This window comes from Entelurus aequoreus, linkage group LG12 (assembly GCF_033978785.1).
Source record: "Entelurus aequoreus isolate RoL-2023_Sb linkage group LG12, RoL_Eaeq_v1.1, whole genome shotgun sequence".
NCBI classification, from domain to species: domain Eukaryota; kingdom Metazoa; phylum Chordata; class Actinopteri; order Syngnathiformes; family Syngnathidae; genus Entelurus; species Entelurus aequoreus.
Window position 1 is genome coordinate 35,351,734 of NC_084742.1, and position 27,822 is coordinate 35,379,555.

The 27,822-nt window shown below is 40.3% G+C and overlaps 1 protein-coding gene across 6 annotated transcripts; it reads right to left on the bottom strand.

Annotated features, from left to right (window-relative positions):
* Positions 1 to 2,498: 2,498 nt before the first annotated feature.
* On the bottom strand, positions 2,499 to 27,822 carry LOC133662134 (uncharacterized). Of its 6 annotated transcripts, none has more exons than XM_062065844.1 (33): positions 27,617 to 27,822; positions 27,483 to 27,527; positions 19,267 to 19,332; positions 19,132 to 19,194; positions 18,925 to 18,972; positions 17,145 to 17,180; positions 17,017 to 17,055; positions 16,170 to 16,952; positions 15,999 to 16,073; positions 15,852 to 15,944; positions 15,717 to 15,779; positions 14,513 to 14,572; positions 14,403 to 14,438; positions 14,261 to 14,332; positions 14,136 to 14,180; positions 14,006 to 14,065; positions 13,849 to 13,920; positions 13,683 to 13,769; positions 13,541 to 13,603; positions 10,634 to 10,705; positions 10,395 to 10,550; positions 10,245 to 10,334; positions 10,121 to 10,174; positions 9,985 to 10,047; positions 7,866 to 7,994; positions 7,677 to 7,784; positions 7,545 to 7,586; positions 7,407 to 7,463; positions 6,903 to 6,965; positions 6,780 to 6,819; positions 6,614 to 6,662; positions 3,806 to 4,151; positions 2,499 to 3,740 (listed from the first exon to the last, which is right to left on the bottom strand). In XM_062065844.1, exons 1-33 carry the CDS (start codon positions 27,629 to 27,631, stop codon positions 3,336 to 3,338), a joined length of 3,495 nt encoding a protein of 1,164 aa, XP_061921828.1. In that variant the 5' UTR covers positions 27,632 to 27,822; the 3' UTR covers positions 2,499 to 3,335. The 6 variants fall into 6 exon arrangements, with proteins under 6 accessions (XP_061921828.1, XP_061921827.1, XP_061921826.1 ...); XM_062065843.1 differs by having other exon boundaries at positions 13,683 to 13,772; positions 27,617 to 27,817; XM_062065842.1 differs by having other exon boundaries at positions 13,541 to 13,606; positions 27,617 to 27,816.

A 27,822-nucleotide genomic window follows, 5' to 3' on the forward strand; every position in this document is an offset into this window, starting at 1 on the left:
ATATATATATTTAATCTATATATATATGTATATATATATATATATATATATATATATATATATATATATATATATATATATATATATATATATATATATATATTTAATCTGTCCTTTTAATCCATTTTCTACCGCTTGTTACTCTCAGTGTCTCCTAGCCGCTCAGGCAAATCATATTGTCTAAAAAGGCATTTTCCCATCGATAATTTATCAATTAGTGTGCGAGGAATATATATATATACAAATATATATATATATATATATATATATATATATATATATATATATATATATATATATATATATATATATATATATATATAATACAGACCGCCCCCGGCCAAACTGTTTTAACCTCATGCAGCCCCCGAGTCAAAAAGTTTGGGGACCCATGTCCTGAGCTGTAGCTTAGTTAAAGCTAAGTAAAACTGAACATTGTTGCTGGTTGAAATCTATCTTAGTCGTTTTCAGCAAAACATTCAATTTAAGTATACAGGTGCTTAATCTGTGAGCCTGAATGTGTAATAGTGTCCTGAGTCAGTACAGCAGTTCCTTCTTTCCTTCGTTTAGTTTATTTCCAACATGAACACACTTACAGTATAATACATCACACATAATTTCATATCATTTCTCTTTACATCATGTCCAAAAAGGAGTAGAAAGAAGCAAAGCTTATTTAATCCTGCCTTTCCCACTTTAGAGCGTTTACAAGTACGTATGTTCATTTACTGACTTCTTTTTGTAACACAGTTACATCAGTGAATGATTAATACAGCAATGTTTGTAATACATAATTAAGTCAGTCATGATAAACATACTGATATGAAGAATATCCCATTTTCAATAAGGTTGAAGTTCCATCCATCCATCCATTTTCTACCGCTTGTCCCTTTCGGGGTCATTTCTCATAATTCTTCTTCTTTGTAAGCACTATTAATTTGAACAACCTCTTAAACTGGATCATATCAGTACATTGTTTAACATATTTACTTAATCCATCCATCCATTTTTCTACTGCTTGTCCCTTTCGGGGTCGTGGAGGGTGCTGGAGCCTATCTTAGCTGCATTCAGGCGGTAGGCGGGCTACACCCTGGACAAGTCACCACCTCATCGCAGGGCCAACACAGATAGACAGACAACATTCACACTCACATTCACACACTAGGGACCATTTAGTGTTGCCAATCAACATATCCCCAGGTGCATGTTGTTTACTTAATCCATTCCATAATTTAATTCCACATAGTGATATGTTAAAGGTTTTTAGTGTTGTGCGTGCATACAAATGTTTTGAATTACTTTTTCCTCTAAGGTTATAGTTATCCTCTTTAGTTGAGAAGAATTGTTGTACATTCTTGGGTAGTAGGTTATAGTTTGCTTTGTACATCATTGTTTGCAATTTTACCAAATCATTGAACTTCAATATTTTTTGACTCAATAGATAAAGGGTTTGTATGTTCTCTATAATCCAACATTATGTATCAGTCTAATTGATCTTGTTTTGTAACACAGTTAATGAATGAAGTGCACATTTGTAGTTATTTTCCCATATTTCTACACAATAACTCAGATATGGTAACACTAGCGAGCAGTAGAGAACATGAATTTATTTTTGGTCTAGAACATATTTTGCTTTGTTCATTATTGAAATGTTTCTTACCACCTTATGTTGTATATTTTTCATATGAGATTTCCAGTTCATTTAATCATCTACTATTGCACCCAAAAATCTAGTTTATTTTACCCTTTCGATATCTACTCCATCTATCTGTATTCGTGTATGATGCTCTTTTCTACTTTTACCAAATAGCATTATTTTGTTTTACTAAAATTCAAGGATAGTCTGTTTTTGTCAAACCATCTTTTTTATTTGTTAATTTCTTCTGTTATCCATCCATCCATCCATCCATTTTTCTACCGTTTATTCCCTTCGGGGTCACGGGGGGCGCTGGAGCCTATCTCAGCTGCAATCGGGCGGAAGATGGGGTACACCCTGGACAAGTCGCCACCTCATCGCAGGGCCAACACAGATAGACAGACAACATTCACACTCACATTCACACACTAGGGACAATTTTAGTGTTGCCAATCAACCTATCCCCAGGTGCATGTCTTTGGAAGTGGGAGGAAGCCGGAGTACCCGGAGGGAACCCACGCAGTCACGGGGAGGACATGCAAACTCCACACAGAAAGATCCCGAGCCCAGGATTGAACCCATGTAACACGGATTGAAAAGTTTACAGTAGCAAATAGCAAGCCCTCCTAAAAAAACTACCATACGACTACTTATTACTACTATAGTTAATTAAGAAACACACACTTGTCAAACTTGTAAAATGAGTTACTAGTAGTTTATATTCAATTAATACTAACTGAACCAAGTATATGTAATTAGCCTAAACTATTAAATATATAAAAAACTAAAATATATAATAAACTTGTGTGCAAACTGAGCTGAAGTTGCACCAAGAAAACGACCACACCATTTAGTTGTCGCCCATTAAATGTGAGGTGAGAAACTATCTTTATTTCATCATTTACTTTTACAGTAAAACATTTCCAAATTTAGAAACATACATTTTTAAAACATTCACATATAAAATGCTATGACAATGTATATACATGTATCTGCAATACAACATTGTGTTTTAATATGCAATCATTTCAAATACTGTGCATGTTAGTAATATAAAAACAACGCCTTATGCATACACCAGAAAGTGACTGGAATAATACTATAATGTTGTAATATGAAAATGTTGTATATATATACTGCTGTTCCTCAGTTAAATCATTAAATTGTAGTTTGCGTGGATTGCATGGTGCCATTATTGTTTGAACTACAGTGAAAAATTTAAAGCCACACTCCGGTGGAAGCCACACCATTTAACCCACACACAAAAAAGTGCTTTTTTAAAAAGTGTAAATGCCTTACATTTGAATACACCGACAAACTACAATAAGAAGAACGATTTTCATATTATTAAAAAAAAGTATTAATATTGATCCATTTTCAATACGGATTGTCCTTATTGGGGCCACGAATATGAGCTGCAGCCTATCCAGCTTAATTCAGGCAAAAGGCAGGTTATATTCTGGACTGGTTGGTACCAAAGCCGTAAAAACCTTAAAAAAAACCTCAAACAAGCACTTGGAGAAAATGCAAAGTCTACGTCGATACTTGAACCCACATCTCCTGACTGCAAAGCAGACATGCTAACTAAGCAAATGGTTGCCAAAGGTGTATTTCTTTCAGTGATACAGTAATACAATATTTGGTCCTCTCCTAAAACACTTGCATATCTCCTCCACAAGGGGCAGCTGTTCCTCAACATTTAAATGTTCCCAACTGCGCTCTGTAACTCCTCCCTGATGGCGTTGAGCTCCACCACTCCATCATTGAGCACATTGGCAACCTCCTTTATCTGAGCCACAAACTCCTTCCTATAGCTTCTCTTCAGCTCCCGCGATTCCTTGAGGAAATACTTGTCAATGCTGCTGTGAAATCTTTGGACTAAGGCCAAGTTGGTCTCGGTGACCTGTGAAGCTCGCATGACGGGCGAGTCCACCAGGCTGATCATCTGCACTGCCTTGCGCACCTCCCAGTCCTCGGAGTAGTGCTGTGTGCCGGACCGAAGGAAAGGATGCCCGCGCAGTTTGTAGATGCCGTGATTGACGAAGTTAAGGACCTTGGCCACGTCCTGAAAGTGAAGATCGTACTCCTGCAGCACCGCCTCCACCTGACAACAACAGCAACACATGCAGTTGCAGCCAGGAAACACAAACACAAACACATGCCGCTCACCTTCTTGCGCTCATGCATGTTGTTGACATTATCCGAAATGGTCGCCGAGGCCGTGGTGATCCCTCCAGCGGTAGCGACACCTACACCGACAGCCGTGATAATGAGGGAGGCGCCAAACGTGAAAGGTGCCAAGGCCAGGCCAGCGATGGCTGTCACGCCACCGACGGCCGCCGTGGTGCCGCCGGTGATGCCTGCCGCCTTGGCTTTCTGGTGGAAGATGATGATGTCATCGGCCAGGGCGTGCAGCCTGATGATATGCTGCCACAAAACCTCGGCACGCTCCATGAAGATTTTGTTGAAGACGCGCAGGCCTCGCTGAACCTTGTTCGCCAAGATACTGAAGGATCTGCCAGAGGGCATGTTGTTAGAGGGACCATATTATGCAAAATTATGTTGTAAGAGTAATATGTTCAATAAGTCTGCCTATGAGCATCAAACGGAAGAAAAATCAATCACCTCCCTCACATATTTGCTTCATTTTTTAGAGAAGAGGCGTTCAAACGATCGTTTTAAAGTTGTGGAATTTCAAAAACCTCTTTCCAAATTGACATTATACTGCCTCTGAATCACCTTTAGCAAGATAAGCGCGACCTGTGTATACGTCCACTACTTTACAGTGGACAATGCTGGAAGAAAAGCAGGCTTCACTACCAATCTTAAAACAAAGCCTGGAGCTCTGTCAACTATCAGTTAGCGGCATAAGAGAGTCCATGTAGGTTTCGTTCACTTGTTTTTCGAAATAAAACCCACACTAAAAAAACTAAATAACAATTCGTTTTTTCAATATTTGTATCCAGAAGCAACATGAAAAATTAATAGTTATTCAAATTTCAGATTTCGTGCACAATTGGAAAATGGACTAAACGGATAACGGGCATTTGAACCCAGAAGTAGATATCCGTAGACTTGGGTGTGCAGGTTAAAAAAAAAAAAAACTTTGAGCTTCATACTTCATAGATTCTATCCAGTCACAACATTAGGTACACCTATACACACCACGATCAATACATAGCTGCATAAATAAAATGCTTTTAGCATAAGCATTCACATCACTGCATGTCGGTGTTATTGTGCGCATACCAAGATTACATTAAAATAATACTTAATCCTACTTCCTCTTTTGTTTCCTAAAACTCCGCTGACCTCATTCAGAGCTCCTGCCCTCAAGCTGAGTTTTACTTAACTTAAAGGCCTACTGAAATGAATTTTTTTTATTTAAACGGGGACAGCAGATCCATTCTATGTGTCATACTTGATCATTTCGCGATATTGCCATATTTTTGCTGAAAGGATTTAGTATAGAACGACGACGATAAAGTTCGCAACTTTTGGTCTCTGATAAAAAAAAGCCTTGCCCCTACCGGAAGTAGCGTGACGACACCGGAGGAAGGACTGCTCACATTTTCCTATTGTTTACACCAGCAGCGAGAGAGATTCGGACCGAGAAAGCGACGATTACCCCATTAATTTGAGCGAGGATGAAAGATTTGTGGATGAGGAGCGTGAAAGTGAAGGACTAGCGTGCAGTGCAGAACGTATATTTTTTCGCTCTGACTTAGGTACAAGGGTTCATTGGATTCCACACTCTCTCCTTTTTCTATTGTGGATCGCGGATTTGTATTTTAAACCACCTCGGATACTATATCCTCTTGAAAATGAGAGTCGAGAACGCAAAATGGACATTCACAGTGACTTTTATCTCCACGACAATACATCGGTGAAGCTCTTTAGCTACTGAGCTAACGTGATAGCATCGGGCTTTACTGCATATAGAAACAAAACAAATAAGTCCCTGACTGTAAGGATAGACAGAAGATCAACAATACTACCAAACTCTGGACATGTAAATACACGGTTAATGCTTTCCAGCTTGGCGAAGCTTAGCAATGCTGTTGCTAACGATGCCATTGAAGCTAACTAAGCTACGGAACCTCGACAGAGCTATGCTAAAAACATTAGCGCTGCACCTACGCCAGCTCTCATCTGCTCATCACGACCCGTGCTCACCTGCGTTCCAGCGATCGACGGTACGACGAAGGACTTCACCCGATCACCGATGCGGTTGGCGGCCCGGAGACGGAGGAAGTCAAGGTGAGGTTGTTCGGCTAGCGCGTCTGCTATCCTCAAAGTCTTCCTGGTTGTGTTGCTGTAGTCCGCCGCTAATACACCAATCGCACCTACAGCTTTCTTCTTTGCAGTCTCCATTGTTCATTAAACAAATTGCAAAAGATTCACCAACACAGATGTCCAGAATACTGTGGAATTTTGGGATGAAAACAGAGCTTTTGTGTATTGGCTTCAATGGGTCCGAATACTTCCGTATCAACCGTTGACGTCACACGCATACGTCATCATATCTAGACGTTTTCAACCGGAAGTGTGGCGAGAAATTTAAAATTGCACTTTATAAGTTAACCCGGCCGTATTGGCATGTGTTGCAATGTTAAGATTTCATCATTGATATATAAACTATCAGACTGCGTGGTCGGTAGTAGTGGGTTTCAGTAGGCCTTTAAATAAGTATGTCATATTTCTTGGAGACAGGTGTAGACAAACACGCTCTCACAAAATGTTGTGTTCCCAGTAGGGCACTTTTAAACTTTCAAAACTCCAGCTAGGTAATTAGATGTTGGACAAACATTTCCAATACACTCTGGGACCTATGAGACTTATTTTAAATTGGTAAACAAAATTCTAAATATGATACTTTTAAAAGTATTACCCTACTCTCCTAGTACTGTCCTGCCCTGGAGTTTCCTCACCAGGGAGGCGTCCGGGACATTCAGATAAAAAAAAAAAAACACCTACGTGGAATCATCGTTTTTTTCCTCTTCGTCTGATGGAAGCTCATCCCATTCTGGAAGACAATCGGACAGGTGAAGATGGAGATGTTATTTTTCATTCCGATTTATTCAGTGAGGTATGTCCCAACAGTTGTGTACATACAATATGAACAGAATGGTATGTGACTCACGTTCCACTGTGTTCCACCATTCCATCAAGCTGTCCGTGTCCTGCAGAACAGAGTGACAATGAAGTGACAACATCTTCTAAACACTTACTACACAGTAGTCAGGCACAATATGGACACACTCACCCCGTCACCCTCAGTGTCTTCCACACTGTTCGCTATGTCCCTCTGAGCCGCCAGCATTTCAGCCTAAGAAGGGAGAGGGGAAACTATTAGCACTCCAGCTATAGCACCATTCCCATTAACATGACAGCATGATTGCTTTGTCTTTGTCTTGATGAGTGCTATGTCCAAAAAAGTTGACACACAACACTTGTATCTAATTTTGCATCTTAAGTTCAGTTTTTGAGCAGTCTCAAACCAGTTCATGTTAAAAAGTTAAAGTTAAAGTACCAATGATTGTCACACATACACTAGGTGTGGCGAAATGATTCTCTGCATTTGACCCATCACCCTTGATCACCCCCTGGGAGGTGAGGGGAGCAGTGGGCAGCAGCGGTGGCTGCGCCCGGGAATAATTTTTAGTGATTTAACCCCCAATTCCAACCCTTGATGCTGAGTGCCAAGCAGGGAGGTAATGGGTTCCATTTTTATAGTCTTTGGTATGTCCTGAAAGAGGTAAACACTGACATGGGCCGCCTCTGACAGGGCTGCTAAATCCTCGCTGGCGTCATCCCACTCTTTGTTCTGCCAAGAGACAGACAACAACAACACGTCAGAATGCTTTTTGATGTTCTCTCAACAGACCAAAGCTCAGACCATGCTTACCTTCGATTTGTGCTTCAATAAGCTTTTACGCTTTGACTTTTTCTGCAAAAAAAAAGAAAGAGGAAGTCATTATTGAGTGACCCGCCCAAAAATATGCCTTTAAAGGGAAATAAATCAGCATGACCCAATTACCAGTTTGCAGATTGCCAGTTCATCCACTTCGTAGTTGTAGTCCACTTTGGTACTCCAGCGTGGGTTTCCACTCCGCATGACATCATCCTCGCCAGGCCAGTGGTCCAACTGTTGAGATGGGAAAGAAATTATCCCAAAAATCCTTTGAAGATGCAGCAATGGGAATGAAAATAGAATAAAAAAACGTACATAAGACGCCTCTGCGGAAGAAGCATGGCTGTATGCGCCTGGTTCCTCCAGTTCAGGTAAACTGTGAATCGGCTTTTGTTTGCGAAACTGAACCGGAGGAGGGACCGAAGCCTTGAATTTGTTTTTTTTCTAAAAGAAGGGCACAAATAATACAAAGCAGAGAAAAAATACAAGAAATGCCGTAAATGCTTCCATTAATGCTTATAGACAATGAACCCCCAAGTCGCTGGTTGCATGATCTACAAAGGCAAATAACCACCAGGTCAGTAATTAAAAAAAACATTGAAAGCTGATGCTTCAGGAAGTCTCCTAGTGTTTAAATGACAGTAACACAAGATGACAGTAGCTCCATTTCACATATTTGACATTTGACTCGTTTTACATTTCAATGACAAAATGGTAAATACGAAATGATACATGATAGTTTCTAAGGTTTAGCATATGTGCAAAAGTAACAGTTCTAATAGTGTGCACTGTTATTTTAATTTTAGGAAATTTAAAGTTCCTTATTGGTTGAATGCAGTATTAATTCCAGCTTGTCCCGCTATCCTCCATCACTACTGAACAATGGCAGCACTTTCAATGTTCTTTTTAATGTCAGACATCAATGTTGATGTCAACATTGATGTCTGACCAAATCTCTTTAGCTGCGTTTCCATTATCCCTAGAAATGCGCAAAACCTAAATATCACAATAAGAAACTGGTAATGGAAACACCCATATCTCATGACGTGTTTTTTTTTTCTGCATTTACAGGGCACCGAAACACCCAACCGGCGGTGCGCCCATGCAGGACAACTACTGCAGACGGGTCTTGGTTTTGCTTCCGATCAGATGGCCGGACCGAGCGAGGCGGCATCGCCATACCGGGCAGTCTTGCGGGTCCCTTCCCTGCAAAAGAGGCCGACCCGCAGGCTCTGAGAGACCCACATGCCCAAACAATGTTAAGGGGGCCAACAATGTTAAGGGGGCCGTAAGTCTCTGATCGGTCGGCCAGAGGGGAGCGAGGCGGCATTGCTGCACAGGGGCCGTCTCGCGGGTCCCTTCCCCGCAGACTCTGGGAGACCCACATGCCCGGACATGTGTCAAAGGGGCCGTAAGGACGTTGCCTTTGAGTGATCACCCCCTACCTTCGTCATCTATTGACATCATGGCAACAGCGCTGGCTGCAATATCTTTCTCAAAGTTGAGTCTCGCGAAATTAGATTTTACGAGAATCACAACTCATGACGCAAAACACCCTTTAATAGAAACACCTACAAGTCGCAAATGTACTGAATCGAAACTTTCTAAATATCGCTTTATTTTGCAAAAAACTGCAATGGAAACGCAGCTAATCTTGATTTAATTACTTTTTGCTATCTAGGGACAGATGTCAAGCTTCTCATTGGCACAATCGCTACCCATTAATTCTGCTAGGTGAAGTCTGTGTTGCACTGTATTTGTTTATTGAGTAGACAAGTGGCCACGGACTCTTCCCTCCCTAAATGTGTACCATCTGGGAACTCAGTATGCATCTGAACCGATAGCTTTAGCTACCTCTGCATGTGCTTTAAAATGTTGCTACTCATCTACTGGTTTGAAAGTCATGGATGTTACACTTGCCGTACTGTACTGTTGTTTTCAATTAACTCATTAGCGCTATTAATGCTTGATAATTAGTTGGCTCCTTGATGCAATTACAACATTAGTTCTACTGCTGCTGTGTTGTGCAGTATATCTGTTAATTAACAACCGTGTGATTAAAAGTGAGCTATGTTTTCCTTTTACACATTCTCATGCACTACAAATCACTATTAAAGTAGTAACAAGTAGTAAAGTGACTTGTTTTATATATATATATATATATATATATATATATATATATATATATATATATATATATATATATATATATATATATATATATATATATATATATATATATATATAAATATATATATAGTTTTAACATTTTAGAAATAACAGCCTCTCTCAAATTATTGCCTGCTTCCAATTAACCTCCCGTCCTCTTGATGGTGTAGGTAGATAAACACTCCGGCTATTAGAACATGTTTTGTACTTTACAGACAGGTTTAATCGTATATGTTTTTAAATGTACTGATGATTAGACAAATACCGGCTTGGAGTCGTCTGAGTTCAGCTCTTCATAATACTGCTTGTTGGTGTTCAGCATGTCCTCCTGTTATTAGTAGCAAAACGCAATATTTCAGACTTTGCCTAATGATTGCCTGTTCCACATCTCAAACACACACCTTGGAGCTGTGGCGAGCCAAGTGCAGCAATTTCTTCTTTATGGATTTCTTCTGCTTAAAACAAATAAAGTCACTTAACAGCAGAAAACTGAACACTGACAGAATTCAAAGAGGAAGACATTACAGTTTTGTAGTCCTCAGGCCAGTAGAGTTCTTGGTCATTCAATCCGGTGGGCATGCTTGCAGAAAAAGCATTCATGTCTACGAGCCCGCCCTAATGACATTGACACTGTGAGGTATGCACATCTGGTATTATATCTGTAAATAAAACTACCTGTCTGGTGGAATGAGGGCTCCTTAACCTGTCCTCATCCTCAAATATATACTGATTTGAGTCTGTGCGATTGGAGAATCCATATGCCCCCTTGGACTGCTCCCCAGGAACATTTTTCTTTGAGATTAACTTGAACTTCTTCTTCTTTTTGCCATTCTGTATAAAAAATAAACACAAGCTCATGCCAACTACATCATCACTAACTGCTCTGGAAGAGTCTGGAATTCAAAAGAGCGTACACTGGTGTAGCCGTCACTCTCCCATTGTCCAACTTTCTCTTCCACATTCATGCTGTCGTCCAACATGGCCTCCTGGGGAACCAATTGCACATCATCAACAAGTTTTGCTAAGTCAATAATTATCCCAATATTAACAGCAGTTAACTTATTTTTACACTTACATGGTATGTTATGGCATGGTTTATTGGTCTCAGATGTGCTTAACAAGTTACAATGAGGAATATCACATGGTTTTTTTGCACAATTCAACATATCCGAAAAGGGGTAGGAAGAAGCAGATTTTACTCAATCCTGTCCTTCTTCATACTGATAATTCATTCACACCATATTTTTTACATGTTAACACAAGATTTTATTTGCTTTTATTTTGTTATTTAAAGTTTTCTCACTTTCTTTATGAAAATAAAGGAAGGTGTTTGAATCAAATTTTCAATCCAAATGAGTAACGTGTGTTATTGGCTTTTTTACCCATAGATCTATACGACATACCAATATTGTCTAGCACTTCACTTTCCGATACCTCTTCCTTCAAATACAGTATATGTCAGCTGACATGTGATGTAATGAATATATGTGTTGTGCTTATTTTGCTATGATGCCACTATGTTAATGTCACAAATAAACACTGTTTGGGCAAAATAAGACAAATACTGCAATGTAAGTTATAGAAAAAGAGTGATATTCAAATTCAACATTTGGTCCCAACAAAATAGTAAAAACATAAATGAGCAATAATCAAGTAACATAGCATGTTCTACTATCAACAAGTAAGACAGGTTAGTCTTTTGAATAAAATCAATCAAATAAGGCTGGCAACTGAACAATTTAGAAAGCTGCACATTGCTATGTAAAACAAAGTAAAGTACAAAGTATGAAACTCTGAACTAATACAATCGGTGACATTATAAATTGATATTACAAATCCCACAATTTTGCATGTTTATGTTCACTTTATGGTTCACTTGTGGGGGGGTTTTCAGTTGTTGTGATTTAGTACTTTGTAGGGCGGTTTTTTAAACGCATCATAAATGTGTGGTGTGACCCTGAAGAAAAACATACGCATTGCTCTCTCTGACGCTACCGACGGGACCAAACTCTATTCTCCAAGATGACAACACTCGCCCCCACATAGCAGGGTTACCAGAGACTATCTTTGGAATTTGGGAGTGGACATTATGGAATGGCCTGCCAGCAGTCCTGACCTCAGCCCCATTCAACATTTGTGGAATCATCTTGAATTGGATTACCACTGGATGCGCAACGGCAGCGAAACTGCACCACCACGGTGACAGACTCTTTCCATTTCCATTTAAGTCAATGTGTCAGTTTCCATTACCTGCAGGGTGGCACTGCCATGGCTGCGCTAAATATACGCAGAGCTTCTATATTTCCCGGTCACCGTAAAACAGCGAATCATCCATCCATTTTCTACCGTTTGTCTCTCTTGGGAGTCGGTTGAAGCCTTTCCCAGCTGCATTCGGGTCAAAAGCAGGGTCCACCCTACACAAGTTGCTACCTCATCGCAGGGCCAACACAGATACACAGACAAGCAATCACGCTCAAATTAACACACTACAATTTAGCTCAAATATGCTTTTGTTGGACAAGAAGTCATGCACAAACCCTAAATAAATTATCCAGTTTACTTTCGATATAAAATACCCCGTTTTCAAGGTGGATCGGATTAACACTTTGAAATGTCCTAATGAGCAGGGATGGACAAAGTATTCAGACCTAATTTCCCCTCGTTGACACAATGGATGAGGAAATGTATGGGATCCTGGGGACGGTGAAGCAGGGGAGTGGTTAGTGAGAGTGGAATGACATGTGTGTGTGCAACGCTTGTCAGGGATGATGTTACTGTTGTGTTGTTGCTTGGCACAAAAAAAAAAAAAAAGTTGTCCTTCTGCAAGGAAAAACTGTCGTCTTTTCCACAGGTCATGTCAGTGCCGTCACAGACACTCGTCTGTGAGTATTGATGAACCGCAAAGCTCAACACGTTCTGCGGCGTTGCCCTTCAGCAGCCATTACGTATCTTAAAGGGAAGGACCAAGTTTATTTGCTTCTGCTCCTCTGGAAATACAGAATAAACTGTTTGTGGGTCCCTATTCTACAACTCCCCTTATCACATGATAACGCCAATTTGCGAGATCTTGAAAAGGTCTGTGCTATTTTGCTGCATGTCAGAGCCACAACCGAACGGCGATGGGAACGGCCGTACGGCTGCGCTGTTCAGAGGCCGTTATGCATCCAGTGGAAATCTTTTCGGGTGAGGCGTACTGTTTGTGCCAGGGTGACCAACACAAAAATGTTGGCTGTCTTCTGACAAATAATGTTTTGAGAATGGTATGCCATCCCACAGAAGTGTGTTACTAAGCTGGAGACCAACATGAAGAGGAGTTGCCATGCCGTTGTGGCTGTGTATGGTTTTTCACACGCTACTGTGGCCCTTGTTGGTTGCATGAATACATTTTTAAATTGTCGAAACAGTTGTTTCTTGTCACTTTGCGCTTTGAATTGTGTGGCTTTACTCTATCGCATTTTTTACACTTTTTTTTATTTTTTTATCATATCACAGGTCCTCACTGTTTTGCGTTTTACTACAACCTATAGTTAGACACAAATATGCATATTTGAGCACATTTTATGTATTTTATGTGTGTGTGTGTAAATTACTAATTATAATTACTTAATTACTAAATTCTATATTACTGTACAGTATCTCTTGTATATGTCTTATCTGTGTAACATTAGTACACGTATCATAATTATGTTTACTACTGTATATTGCGTAAAACAACACAAGATGTTTGGCACTGGCAGAGAAGATTTGACAATTTTTTCATAAGTGCAACACATGCTCATACCCATTTAAAAGGGTGATATATTAGCGAGTGTGTGCGTTACCTGAGAGTGCCATGTGTTGGTGGGCTCTTCCATTTGCATCTTTTTCTTAATGAAGTCATCGTCCTGCTGATGACGGGGAGCAGAAAAGCTGTGACTGACAACACCTGCAGTAGCTTCACATGCATGTCACATGATAGTTTACCTTGCTTTCAGCAGTCGATTGTTTGTTGATGAGACTGGTGGACGCACGCCTCAGCAGCTGGTTGACTTTGTTCTTCAGAGGGTCCTTCTTCTTCACGCAAAAAGAAGACACATGGGTCAGACTTGAACAAAGACAACAACGTTGAAATGCAGAAAAAAAGCCCTACTTTTGTGTCCGACCAACTTTGCACTCCATCTTCTTTCTCAACTGGTGATGAGTACATGTCGTAAAAATAGTCCTGACAAAAGAAGAACAGACAGTAGGAAGAATGTTCTCTCTCTTTATCTCACTTCGAATGATGCACGCTAATTCCTGATGGTTACCTGTGATGATTTACTTTGTGTAGGTAAAGTGAAGCTCCTGTTGTCACCAGGAAATGTGTCCTTGCAAATTAACTTATTTGTCAGCACAAATAAACTGATGTAATCTTTAATTTGTAGCTGCTTGGTTTACCTTTGAGCCTCTTCTGGACATCAGGGAGAACTTCCTCCCCTTTTTCTGTGGCACATGTTCAAACCTTAGCTGATGATATGTTTATGAATCACGATACAGAAAGTTTGCAAACAATGATGATTCACCTTGCCCTGAGTTCCATAATCATCCTGATCTTCTCCACTGCCTCTTTCTGCTATCTCATGGTCCATATTCACCTGAAAAGAGAGGCTTGGCTTTGTTGGCTTCCATTTTTTCCATTCATTGGCAATTCATAAAAACTCTTACTCTTAGGGATTCACGGCGGAGTTTAAACTTCCCGGACTTGAAAAGCAAAACACAGATTTGAGTTAAGAGGTCCTCCATTCGAGTGCAAATGAATGAAAGCCTTTGCTCACTGGTTTGAAGTCGGGGTCCAGCTGAGGACTGTCCTCTGGCCAGTCTTCTACACACCTCTCCTGTTTGGACCATATTCGATTGCTTTGAAAAACATTAATCAAGAACTTTTACACAAAATGTGTTCTCAAACTACGCCATCCAGACATTGTTGAATATGGGTGTGATTCTTCCCCCGTCTCCATCTTCTGGGCCCCACTAAGCATTTGTGCTTAGACATGTTTTCTTTCGCCATCACTGCTTATTTCGAGTTCTACTGATTATTTCGATTATGTGGGATTACTTGTGAGAGGAACGATCACGTTGAATAAATAAATGACATGCTTTTATTACACACAAGAACGTTGTCACAGACCGGTAAGTCTGTACTTTTGAAACAGTGCTTAAACGGTGCCCAAATCGGTACTTGGAAAATGGATAACATACAAATTTAGTTTACAATTAATGTTTCTTTTATTTCTAACATAATTTTGTGATAATTAGTTGAACAGAATAGTAATTTTATTATTTATATAATACAAATAAAACTATAACTAAGTAATAAGTTAAATATGACAATAAATTGCCAAAACAAACTGTCAATTATCCCAGTAATGGATGGATAACGAGAAAGTATTGTGTCGCTGTTGAGGTTAGCACTACAGCAAAATGTGTGTGCAGTGCTGAAACTGAGAACTGCTAAGGTCGGCAATAAAGTTTAAAAAGAGCATCAGACTGTGTGTGTTGGACGCTATATTACCAAAAGTTACTTGCACAATATCACCTTCAAGACTAAATCTGCATTCACTCAACAATGAGATGAGGCACCAACATGTCATTTCAGTTCAGTGTTGTTACAACTGTTTACGTCAGTCCTGGTGCCCCTATGGTACTGATTTTCTGTATCCATCACCTAGTCGCGGACAAGCAAATGTGCCGTGGGTTTGAACCTTTGAACAATTTTGAGTCTTGGGTATATTTCTGTTAAACATACATTCGATTATCAATAAGAAATTGCGATAAGCAATCACATTAAACGTAATCCATAACTCTGCTATGTTCAGGGCATGTGCAACTGTGCATGAAATTATGCCTTGGACCACCTCTTCAAAACATGCCAAAGTGTATCGAACTTGAGCGCGGATTAAAGCACTCACAAGAGCCAGACTGCAAGTGCAAAGTAAGCACGTTACTAATGGAATAGTGTAAGTCAGTCAGTCCCCAAACCTGTCCCATCAGAAAAATGTCCTCAAAGACGGGGTGGTCGTCCGACTCAGCTGCTTTGTTGTCCTGCAACACAAAGTGGTTCATTATAACTTCCTTAGGGGCTAATCAGAGAGACGATTTGAACAAGCAGCATACATCCGCATCGGTTTTGAGGTGAATGGGCAGCTTGGGTAGCGGTTTAAACGGTCTTGGAGGAGGTTTCGGAGGCACAGCTGCATCAGGCTCCACCTTAACAACCAGAGACGTCACTTGCGGAATGTTATGCTCATAAATTTGGCTTACAGAGTATGCTGGCTTGGGTGGCCTGGAAGGTTTGGAACGAGGCAGTGGCTTTGGTGGACGCCTAGAGAATTGCACCTGGAAGTTTGGTGTCCAAAGAAACATAAAAGCTATTTAGAAGTTAACAACATAACTTTGTAGTGGTATGCATGTCAAATATGAAAAATTACACACGTGCTCTGACTCAGTCGGAGAAGAATCCGGCGACCCCATCAGTTTCTGGGCCTGATTGAAGGGGGTCGGGTGGAGGATTCCGTGCTTGCTTCCCTGTGGAGTGGTGAGCACAATCTCGTGCTGTGCGTCAGAATAATTTGATTGGACCAGGGGTGACGACCTAAAATTGTCCTTGCTATCAAATGGCTTTGCACCAAATGAGTTGCTGGCATTGCCACCATCTCCAAATAAATTCTTTACTAGCGGGCTGGGGAATGGCTCTGCAGTGGAGAAAGGGGAGAATGCATCCAGATCTGACCCAGATAATCCAGAATCAGCAAGTTTGTTATTATGAGAGAATCCTCCTCCGTTTGTTTGAAACTTGGTGGAGGCAGAATAAAACAGGTTCAACACTGGATCCTTTGAGGAGGTGAAGAGATCCTTGTCAGGGGACGGATTTGCTAAAGTGCTGGGATATTTAGCCAAGACTTTCTCATCTTCTCTGGAATTTTGGAAAAGATCCTGCATGTTTGAGCTGTATGAATTTGAGTCCTTGTAGAGGTTCTCAGGAAGGTTCTTCGTGTAGGTATCTACCGAGTTGTGGTTGGCGCCGTGATAATGGCCGCTTGAAGACACACTTTGGGATGTTGGAAAGCTGTCCTGCACGTGGTTTAGGCTGAAAGCCTGAATGAAGTCCTTATGAGGGTCAGACATTGTGGCTTCATTTTCCAGAGGAGAACTCTGGAATTGGGGCTGAGGGACAAAGATGCTGTCTTGATCTTGTTTGTACTTGTTCTCAGATTCCTGACGGCAGATAAAAACTTGAGCCATTGTCATGTAAAAGTAAACAAGGAATACTAGTCCTTACCATGTAATACGAATAAAAAGGGTTGCTGCTGGCCACATTCTGCAAAGAAAAACCATAGATCGACCATGATTGTTTGGACGTTACTCCTCACACTGGTTACGATAGGGAATAAACATTGGAACACTTACCTGAGAGCTTCGCGCGAACAAAGTAGATTCTTTGATCTGTGATAAAGATCCCGAACATTAGAGACACCCGCTCATTTTAATGCATTCAGCACACAAAGTACACCCCTCACATTTTAGCAAGCATTTTTATGACAGTATATCTTGTTCAGGGATGATACTCATTAAACTTGGCTATATATTTTACAGTAGTCAGTGTACAACTTGTATAGCAGTACAGATTTACATATCCACTGAAAATGAGTCAACACACTTACACAACCACTTTGTCTTCAATAAATATTCAATATTTAGTTAGAGTAAGCATATTAAAAGGTAGATAATTATATCTTCCCAAACGACAATACTGTATAATAGGGGTTTCAAACTCCCATATTTTGCTGCCCTCTGTTACTAAATTAAACATATAAATATATTATGGCGGGCAGCACGGTGGTAGAGGGGTTAGTGTGTCTGCCTCACAATACGAAGGTCCTGAGTAGTCGTGAGTTCAATCCCGGCCTCGGGATCTTTCTGTGTGGAGTTTGCATGTCCTCCCCGTGACTGCGTGGGTTCCCTCTGGGTACTCCGGCTTCCTCCCACCTCCAAAGACATGCACCTGGGGATAGGTTGATTGGCAACACTAAATTGGCCCTAGTGTGTGAATGTGAGTGTGAATGTTGTCTGTCTATCTGTGTTGGCCCTGCGATGAGGTGGTGACTTGTCCAGGGTGTACCCCGCCTTTCGCCCGATTGTAGCTGAGATAGGCTCCAGCGCCCCCCGCGACCCAGAAGGGAATAAGCGATAGAAAATGGATGGATGGGTATATTATGGCATTCTTGAATTCCACTAGACACTTAATGTAGTAACTGTGCAAACACAAAAATGACAGCACAACAAACAGCGATTTTACTTTTGATTAAATAGCATCTTATCAGGTTCAAGACCAACCCTCTGATACAGTTTGGATGGTTCTAATTTGTTAAGATATTATGATTAATTGTGTCAAATGCTTTTGTTAGATCCATTAACACTGCAGCTGCACACTGTTTACCATCTATTGCATTGGTAATCTCTTACGTTATTTTGATTAATGCCATCGACGTTGAGTGTTCCACTTCTGTTTATGAATTTGCCCAATCTGTTACATATTTTTTCTATAAATTTAGAAAATTGATGCAGTAAGGAGACTGGTCTATAGTTTGTAAACCGGTGTTTGTCTCCAGTCTTATATCGGTATGACTTTGCTATTTTTATTTTGATTGGGAATCTTCCTGTTAGAAATGATAATAGGTTACTGGAATACGTTATCGGTTCTGAAATCTCTTTAATAACCTTTTTAGCATTTCCATATCAATTTCATTACTAATCAGTGAAGGTCTTAGATTTTATTTTTCTCACAATTTGGAATTTTTTCCCATTCCGTCACATCTGTGAGGTATATCGAGTTGGAATTTCTGTCTATGGCGTCATTCAAGTCTAACTATTTCAGGATCTGGAATCTTTAACCGTGATCTTACAGAAAGCCTTACAAACCGTACATGTAGAATTCACTAATATTCATTAATACAGTTAAATTTAGCTGATCACTTTCTGCGATGAGAAACGCTTACAATGTTTTCAAACTCTCACGGCCGCGCTGTGTATAGCTTTGTGTTGCTAGGGAACCGCTTTGAGCTACAGTTTTAGATAGTTAGCTTCAGGCAACTTTATTAAAATGCAGACACAAAGTGGTTGTGCAAGTCACAGAGTGCTCGCTAGTGTGTGTGAAGGTCAAAAAAAGCAAGAAGGGCGTGGATGTCACCTCAACTGAAGCAGGCACCGGCTGATTGTTCTCTGTCTTAAAGGCGTTCTAAGAAATGAACAACAAACATTAAGAGACACAACGCCTTCTGAAAATAATGCATACTGTTTTATGACTTCAGCTGTGCCAGCTCACAGTTGGGGAGGCTATCCTATAGCTAAAAGACATTAATTAATATATTTTCAAATATTACGAGAGGGAGCTCACCTGTTTGCTTCTCCAACCGCCCACAGGTGAAACGCTTAATTCAGAGGGCGATGAAACGAGAGTCTGCGGAGGAGGACAAGAAGACAAATATCAGGATCTTCACAGAAACGAGACCAAAGCTAAAATAAAAAATACCTGGTATTCATTGTCGAGTGAACTTTGCGAAGCTTTTCTCAGCATGTTTTGAAGCAGCAAAATACTCTGCAAAGTCAAAATACAATATATTTTACAGATGGGATTTATGGCTCTCGGAAGGGAGCCTGATTTTGAGGAGCCGTTCCCTTCAAATAGCCGTTAAAAAGACTGACTTGTATTTTTTTTTGTATTAATTAAGGAACAATTGCTATTATCAGTTATATGAAAAGATTTATAATATTTGAATTTACACAAATATTACTCTTTTTTTTACTTTTTTAACTGTGAATATTCCATAAAGCGGTGTCGTATTTTCATGTTTTAGCAGTGACATCACGAGTTAAAATTTTCCCTCAACTAAAAAAAATGTCTGTTTAGGAAAAATACACAAATATTGAGGAAGAATAAAATGCCTTCATGGATATAAAAAGTATGTATAAAATTACAATAACAATTAGGACATAATTAAAATGTGAATAAAAAATTGTACTGCAGTAGCTGGTTTGTGTACTCTTGAACTACAAACGTTTAGAACAGGGGTGTCCAAAGTGTGGCCCGGGGGCACAAATGTTTGAATTCTAATATTATTATCATGCTAGATTTTTTGCTAATTTTGCAGGTATACACCTCAAGGTCAAATATTGTGTTCCTTGACAAATGCTACCATGTAGTATGCTAACGTAAGTATGCTGTTTTTTTAACAAATTTTGTAGGCAAGGCAAGGCAAGGCAACTTTATTTGTATAGCGCTTTTCATACACAAGGCAGACTCAAAGTGCTTCACAGACAACAAAGTGAAATGAAAGAAAATAAAAGCAAAATTAAAATGCAGACAATAAAAATAAAAACAGTGCAGACGTTAAAAGTTAAAAGATTAAAAGATTTAGCTGAAAGCTAAGGTGAACATAAAAGTCTTCAGTCTAGTTTTAAAAGTAGTGAGAGTTGGGGAGAGTCTGACATCTTCAGGAAGTTTATTCCAGCTATGTGTTGCATAGTGACTGAATGATGATCTCCCTTGATTTGAGTTTACTCTTGGAACCGCTAACAGATTGGTCTCAGAAGATCTTAGTGATCTAGAGGGCGTATATAGTGGGAGCATATCAGTGATATACTTGGGCCCTAGACCATGTAGTGATTTATATGTGAGCAGGAGGATTTTGAAATCTATTCTCTGATGTACAGGGAGCCAATGTAAGGATTTAAGAATTGGTGTAATGTGCTCACATTTTTTGGTCTTTGTTAGAACTCTAGCAGCAGCGTTCTGAACAAGCTGTAGCTGCCTGACAGTTTTTTTGGGAAGACCTGCAAGGAGACCATTACAATAGTCTAGCCTACTGGTAATAAAGGCATGTACAAGTTTTTCTAAGTCTTGAGCTGACATGAGCCCTCTAAGTCTTTTTACATTTTTGAGGTGATAGTAGGCCGATTTTGTTACTGATTTGATGTGACTGTCGAAATGTAAATCAGAATCTAAAATAACCCCAAGATTTCTGGCTTTATTTGAGGTTTTCAGGGACAGTGATTTAAGGTGTTGGATGACTTTAAACCTTTCTTTTTTAGCACCAAAAACAATTATCTCAGTTTTATCTTCATTTAGTTGTAGGAAATTTTGGCACATCCAGTGTTTGACTTGCTCAATGCACTGGCACAGAAGATCTATGGGGCGATAGTCATTTGGTGATAGCGCTACATAGATTTGGGTGTCATCGGCATAGCAATGATGGTCAATGTTATTATTTTGCATGATTTGTCCTAGTGGGAGCATATAGATGTTAAATAAAGTCGGCCCCAAGATTGAACCTTGGGGGACTCCACACCTTACGTTGGTTGGTTCTGATACAAAGTCACCAATGGAAACAAAATAGTTCCTATCTTGTAGATATGACTTGAACCAGCTTAAAACTGTGCCTGAGATCCCCACCCAGTTTTCCAACCTGTCCAAAAGTATTGAGTGGTCGACAGTGTCAAATGCAGCACTGAGGTCCAAAAGCATTAATACTGAAGTTTTGCCAGAGTCTGTGTTTAGACGGATGTCATTTATAACTTTAAGAAGGGCCGTCTCTGTGCTATGAAGAGGTCGAAATCCTGACTGGAAGTTGTTGTGGCAGCCAGTAGAAGCCAAGAAGTGATTTAGTTGTTGGAGGACAACTTTCTCAATTATTTTACTTATGAATGGTAGATTTGAAATTGGTCTGTAGTTGTTGATAACAGAGGCATCTAGGCTCTGCTTTTTTAGAAGAGGTTTAATGACTGCAGTTTTGAAAGCCTTCGGGAAATTGCCCGATTTAATAGAATTATTAACTATTTGCAAGATGTCTGTTGATAGGCAGTCAAAAACATTCTTAAAGAAGTTGGTAGGTAAAACATCAAGGCAGCAGGTGGATGACTTTAGAGCTGTCACCGTTTCCACTAGAGTTTTAGAGTCTATGGCATTAAAGCTTGCCATCATTGCTGTGTTACTTTTGCCTAAATGGGGTGGTGATCCAACTTTTTTACTTGAGATATTGATGGTGCGTCTGATGCCTTCAATTTTATCAGTATAAAAGAATGCAAAGTCATTGCATTTCTGCGTGGAATGGAGTTCGGCTGGTATTTGTGTTGGGGGTTTAGTCAGTCTGTCAACGATTGTGAATAGGGTTTTGGCCTTATTTGTGTTGCTGTTTATGATATTGGAGAAGAATGTTTCTCTAGCACTTTTTAAGACTAAATTGTAGGCCTGGAGGCTCTCTTTATAGATGTCATGGTGAATATGAAGTTTTGTATTCCGCCAGATTCGTTCAGCCTTCCTGCACTCTCTTCTCTGGGCTGTTACAGCAGCAGATTTTCTCCAGGGTGCCTTTTGCTTGCCAGAAATCGTTTTAACTGTAACAGGTGCAATGATATCTATGATATTCACAATTTTGGAATTAAAGTTGCTTACAAGATCATCAGCATGACATGGGTTTAGAGGTGGTAGTGAGGAGATGGCGTTTTTAAAGAGGACATTAGCATGTTCATTTATGTACCGCTTTTTGACATTCTTTGATTCTGTTTGTGTGTCCGGAATTACAGAAATATTAAAGAAAACACAGAAATGATCAGACAATGAAGGATCAATCACAAGAACATCAGAAACATTGAGACCTTTTGTGATAATCAGGTCCAGTGTGTGTCCCTTATAATGTGTAGCCTCTTTCACATGTTGAGACAGTTCAAATGTGTCTAAAATAGTAAAAAGTTATTTTGCGCCCTTGTCATTTAAATCGTCAATATGAAAATTAAAATCACCAGTTATAACCAGGCAGTCAAAGTCAGTGGAGATGCTAGACAATAGTTCAGTAAAATCATCAAAAAAATTTGCAGAATATTTAGGTGGCCTGTAGATAATTAACAAGAGAATTTTGGGAGAGCATTTCAACACAGCACACAGGTATTCAAATGATGTAAACTCACCGAGTGACATCTGTTTCCCCTGAAACATGTTTTTAAATATAGCAGCAACCCCTCCACCTCTTTTCCCCGATCTACATATATCAATGAAGTTATAGTTGGGGGGTGCTGTCTCGATCAGAATGCTTGCACTGTTATTTTGTTCCAGCCATGTTTCAGTTAAAAACATAAAGTCAAGTTTAGAAGTGCTAATAAAATCATTGACTAAAAATGATTTGCTATTCAGAGACCTGACATTGAGCAGACCCATCCTGATGGTGTTATTGACAGGCTTCGATGTTGGCTTTGATTTGGAGATAATAGGAATGAGATTGTTTAGGTTAGCAGGGTGGCTAAGTTTCCCAATGTTTACTCTCTTGGTAGTCACAACAGGGATGTAGAAGGTGCCATGATTTGATGTAGGCAACCTTGGGCCCAGCTGATAATGTGGTCTACTGCTGAACCCTTTTCTGTATCAGAAATATTCAGGACTGCTGTCAGGGCGAGGCGGGGTTTGCCGTAAGGGGGAGGGGGAGTGAGCAGCGTCAGAGCTGGGACGAACTACTGAAGGTGGACGTTGAGGGCGTGTAAGGGGTTGGCGTGAGAAAGGTGAAGTATGGCTGGGGGGTTGTGGAGCACGCCTTCGTGGAGGGGGTGGTGGAGGTGAGCGATGATCTAGGGGGGTAAAAATCTGAGTAGGGTGGGGCGTGAGTGGGGGTAGCTCCCGGAACTCCAAGGGGGAGAAGGGGGGAGAAAGGTCTACTTGAGGGAGGGAGAAAGATGGAGACGTGGATGGCTTGGGGGATGTGGGGGAGGGATCTTCACATGCATTCAGAATGGAGGGAGGGGCGGTAGAGGAGGATAGACACCTCTCCTCTTTGCTCTGGTGTATCTCATGGTCGACGTTCTCCTTTTGCAGTGGCGGTCCTCCTTCGACGTTCCTGATAGGCTGTGTTGTGTCTTCCTTCCTCGGTGGCTCCTCTTGTAGGTATACACCTTAGTCATAATTTGGTACTTGATGCATGCTGAGCATATCTAATTATTTTTTCCAGTTGTGCACCTAACAGTAATATATTTTAATACTTGACTCATTTTACGGTTAGCATTTTAGCATGCTAACACTGGCATGCTAGCTTTTTTAGCTAATTTAGCAAGCACACACTTCAGTGCCATATACTTTAGTATTACACTAATGCTAAATGTAAGCACACTTTTGTTAGCATGGTAATGTTAGCATGCTACCTTTTTTTTTTAGCTCATTTTGCTGATATACAGTAGGTACAGGGTTAATATGGCCTCATTCCTGGGTGGATCTCCTGTCAGGGGATGGGGCAATGCATCATTTGGCAATGCAGCCTGCTGAAAATGATGGAAAGCGCTACCCCACATAGAAACTGTTAAAGTTAAAGTACCCATGATTGTCACACACACTAGGTGTGGTGAAATTGTTCTCTGCATTTGACCCATCACCCTTGATCACCCCCTGGGAGGTGAGGAGAGAAGTGAGCAGCAGCGGGGGCCGCGCCCGGGAATCATTTTTGGTGATTCAACCCCCAATTCCAACCCTTGATGCTGAGTGTCAAGCAGGGAGGTAATGGGTCCCATTGACACTGTGGTCAAAGTTGGATTTGCCACAAAACACATTTTAAGATACAGTCAGACTTGTCTATGGTGACCAAGGGAAACAAAGAAAGTGACCGCTATAGACAGGTGGCCACTACACTATTTCGTACATGACCTTTAAACAATTATGGATACATGTTTGTGTGCATGCATCCGGAATTGTGGTAAACCGTTTCTAAAATACAGTTTTGCAAGCTTTCTAAGCTTGAACAGTGCTATTAAATTTCAGCCTGCTCATTGTTGCTCACGTGAATTGCTGAGTCCCAGCATGCATGGTCTGGCTGCTTGCGACCCCATGGTTGGGATCCCGCTGTGGCCACCTCAAATCCCGCTTAAGAAATGAAATTTCACGGACAGTGGTATGGCAAGTTTTTAAATCGATGGCCGCTATACGTAGTCAATAAAATGTTTTGGGATGCAAAATGGGTAACCGCTGGCCACGTTAAACAGGTGGCTACTATAGGCAAGGTAAAAAAACATCCCTTTTTTCTGCCGGGGAAATTTTCTGTGGCTGCTATCTGCAAGTGACCACCGTAGACAGGTGGCCACTAACACAAGTTTGACAGCGTTCAACACTCTACTGCCATCTGGCGGCTAAAGTGAATGGTGCACATCTAATTCTTCATGTTTCATATGGCAGGTAAACCGCGACAAATAAGGCCATATGAATCCCCTTCCTACTATACACCAATGAGTCATATTTTTCGTTACATGACACTATCTAGCCAGCATGCTAACTGTTCGCATTTCAGTTTGGCTTTGGCTCATCCGCATCCACACAAAATTTCTGGAGAAATTGCATTTTCTAGTTCTATGAAAATAATCTATCTATTGCACTAGTTTCAAAGGTGAAAATACCAAAATGGCCCCTGCATTCTTTGATTTGTTGGTCTGTGGCGCCGCTGCTTTCGAAAGATGAACACAAAAATTAAATGCAAACAAAAATTATGTTAAACAAAGTTAATCAAAAATGCAGCTGAGTTTTCTTTACCTCTAAATCATTTTCTAGTCCAGTTGCCAGTCGAGTGGCACGCATATGCATTTTATATACATTTCTATAATTTTAAATGTAAAAAAAAAAAAAAAAAAGTTATTTCAAATTGCTGCCAAGTTTCCTTTAACGCTGAGTCATTTTCTAGTCCGGTTCCCAGTCGGGTGGCACTCCCGTGCATAGTGGGCAATTGCTGACACTAAAATTGCTTGTGTATAAACATCTCTCAAGTGGGAATCGGTTCCCATCGTTCACATAAATGATCCGTTCAAAAGACTTCCTTCGTTTGCAAACGTCGTATCTCTCTGACATACATACCAAGTATAAAAAAGTATGTGACGTAAGTCTTTGTACTATTTTAAGAATGAAAATATTATTTTGAGCTTTTCAAGATACAAAGATACTTAAATTAATCATTACAAATCACAAGCTAAATTGTGTCTACTAGTGAGGAGAAAAAAAACAGGTACTTTTAAAGCAAATATTTACAGATTACAGAACCACTGGACTAGAGCCTTAAGTTGCTCCTGAATGGAAGGCACTTTTGTATATTCATTGCTCAAAGCAAGGTCCTGAATGGCATGATTTGATGAATTTGATGTGGAAGAACCCCTTATGAATGAACATTGATTCTCAAGTTTTGATATGAGCAACATACACTGCATATCTGCAATATTGCCCAACCTGAACAGACATCCATCAGGTCTAGATGCCCCTTAAAGCCTGGAAAACTTCCATTTTGTTTCGCAAACTGGCAGCATTTCTCTCATGCAGATGTTTTAGGATCGGGTGTGCTTTTGGCATTTACAGATTTTTTTTTTTGCAGCGTTTATGTGATTCAGCAGTTTTAATTTGCAGCATTTTCCTGTTTTGTGGCGTTTGTGTGATTTTGTTTTTGGATCTTTTCTGTGTACGGAGCGTTGTTTTCTCCAATTGGTCACTGTGCTTTTTTTTGGTAAAAAATAAGCACATTTCTACAGAGCCCCTAAAAGGGACATGGATGTTTTGCGAGATCTCGCAATACTCTTTGCGAGACCTCGCAAAAGGTTTTTTTTCCTATGTCAGTGAACCGGAAGTAAAACAGACACAGTGATGGTGAACCGGAAGTGAAACAGACACAGCGATGGAGGAGCGGGAGCCTACCCATCATCTGTGCTCTGTTGTGGGACCATAATACTATTTGATGTCTTTATATGTTAGGCCAATACTAAAATAGAAATCAATAAACTTCTCCCACAGATGATGGGTAGGCTCCTCCATCGCTTTGTCTGTTTCACTTCCGGTTCACCATCGCTGTGTCTGTTTTACGTCCGGTTCACTGACATAGGAAAAAAAAACTTTCGCGAGATCTCGCAAAAAGTATTGCGAGATCTCGCAAAACCTTTTTTTTCCCTCAGTGTCCCTTTAGGGGCTCCGTACATTTCACCTCATCCACTTTTTGGTGTGTGCTATTTTAATGATGCTAATGTGTTCAGATGAATAGTATGTACAAATACATACGCCCAGCTAGACTTTCTTATTTATATTAAATATACCTTAGGGGTGATGGACGGCTGGGCAGCGCCTGAAGAGCTACAGCCTTCCACCGTGGCCCCCACTCCCTCCCCTCTGTTGCTAGATATCTCGAGATGTATGTTGTAATGTGTATATGTGCTTTGCTATGGAGTTTTTTTTCCCCAACTCCAGACTGGACCCTAGGAGCTCAGTCTAGATTGTATTTTTTTTTACTCATCCTTCCCTAGCATTTACCTTTTTTCCATCTTTTACGGGGCGCCTTGTGGCGACCCATCAGCGTTCCTGTTCTGTAACCCTGTACAATGTGTGTTTGTCTAATCTTGAACGGGTTTGTGCTAAAAACAAAGTTTTGTTGTACTTGTGCAGTGACAATAAAGACCTACCTACCTGCCTACCTACCTAAGTAAAGAAGCCAAGTAATACTATTTTAATGAGCTTATTTTGACAGTAAACTATCTTTATTAGAGTACACAAGAAAAGTAATATATGTGCAGTCACATTTACCAGTACAACATAGCTAACACGAATGTGGCTAAAGTGTGTGTTGTGTTAAAGAAGGTGTCAAACTGGTTGGATGACGGTGCAAAACTCAGGCTGGGGGACAATTCATGAGCATGCATCGAATACCACAAAGTTCAAATAATAACAATATTTAAAAGACATTAAAAAAAACAACGTACAGGTCGTCTTTCGCTTGTGGCGCGGTCTCCATCCACAGCCCCCTCCTGAAACAACACCATTGATTAATACAACACATTAAATTATCACACTTTACGTCGTGTTTCGTCGAACACCGCAAAAAAAAAAAACGTACCATTTCTGCTCTCATGTTCTTCGTGTTTGTTTGTTTTCTCTTCAAACTTTCTGGAAAACGGGAGTATTGGTTTTTTTTTTAGGAATGACAGCAACAACAAAAAAGCACACCGTTCGTCTCCACGATGCTTATCATATCATCCAACAGTGACCTGTCAAAACTCTGTGACAAGGGCAAAGCATCCTGTATTTGACTTTCAAAGTAAA

Coding starts and splice junctions, on each gene's coding strand:
- LOC133662134 (XM_062065840.1), bottom strand. Junction 17,181..18,924: donor CGGTGCCTGCTTCAGTTGAG/GTGACATCCACG, acceptor TCTTTATCACAG/ATCAAAGAATCTACTTTGTT. Junction 13,607..13,682: donor AATCGACTGCTGAAAGCAAG/GTAAACTATCAT, acceptor CCCCGTCATCAG/CAGGACGATGACTTCATTAA.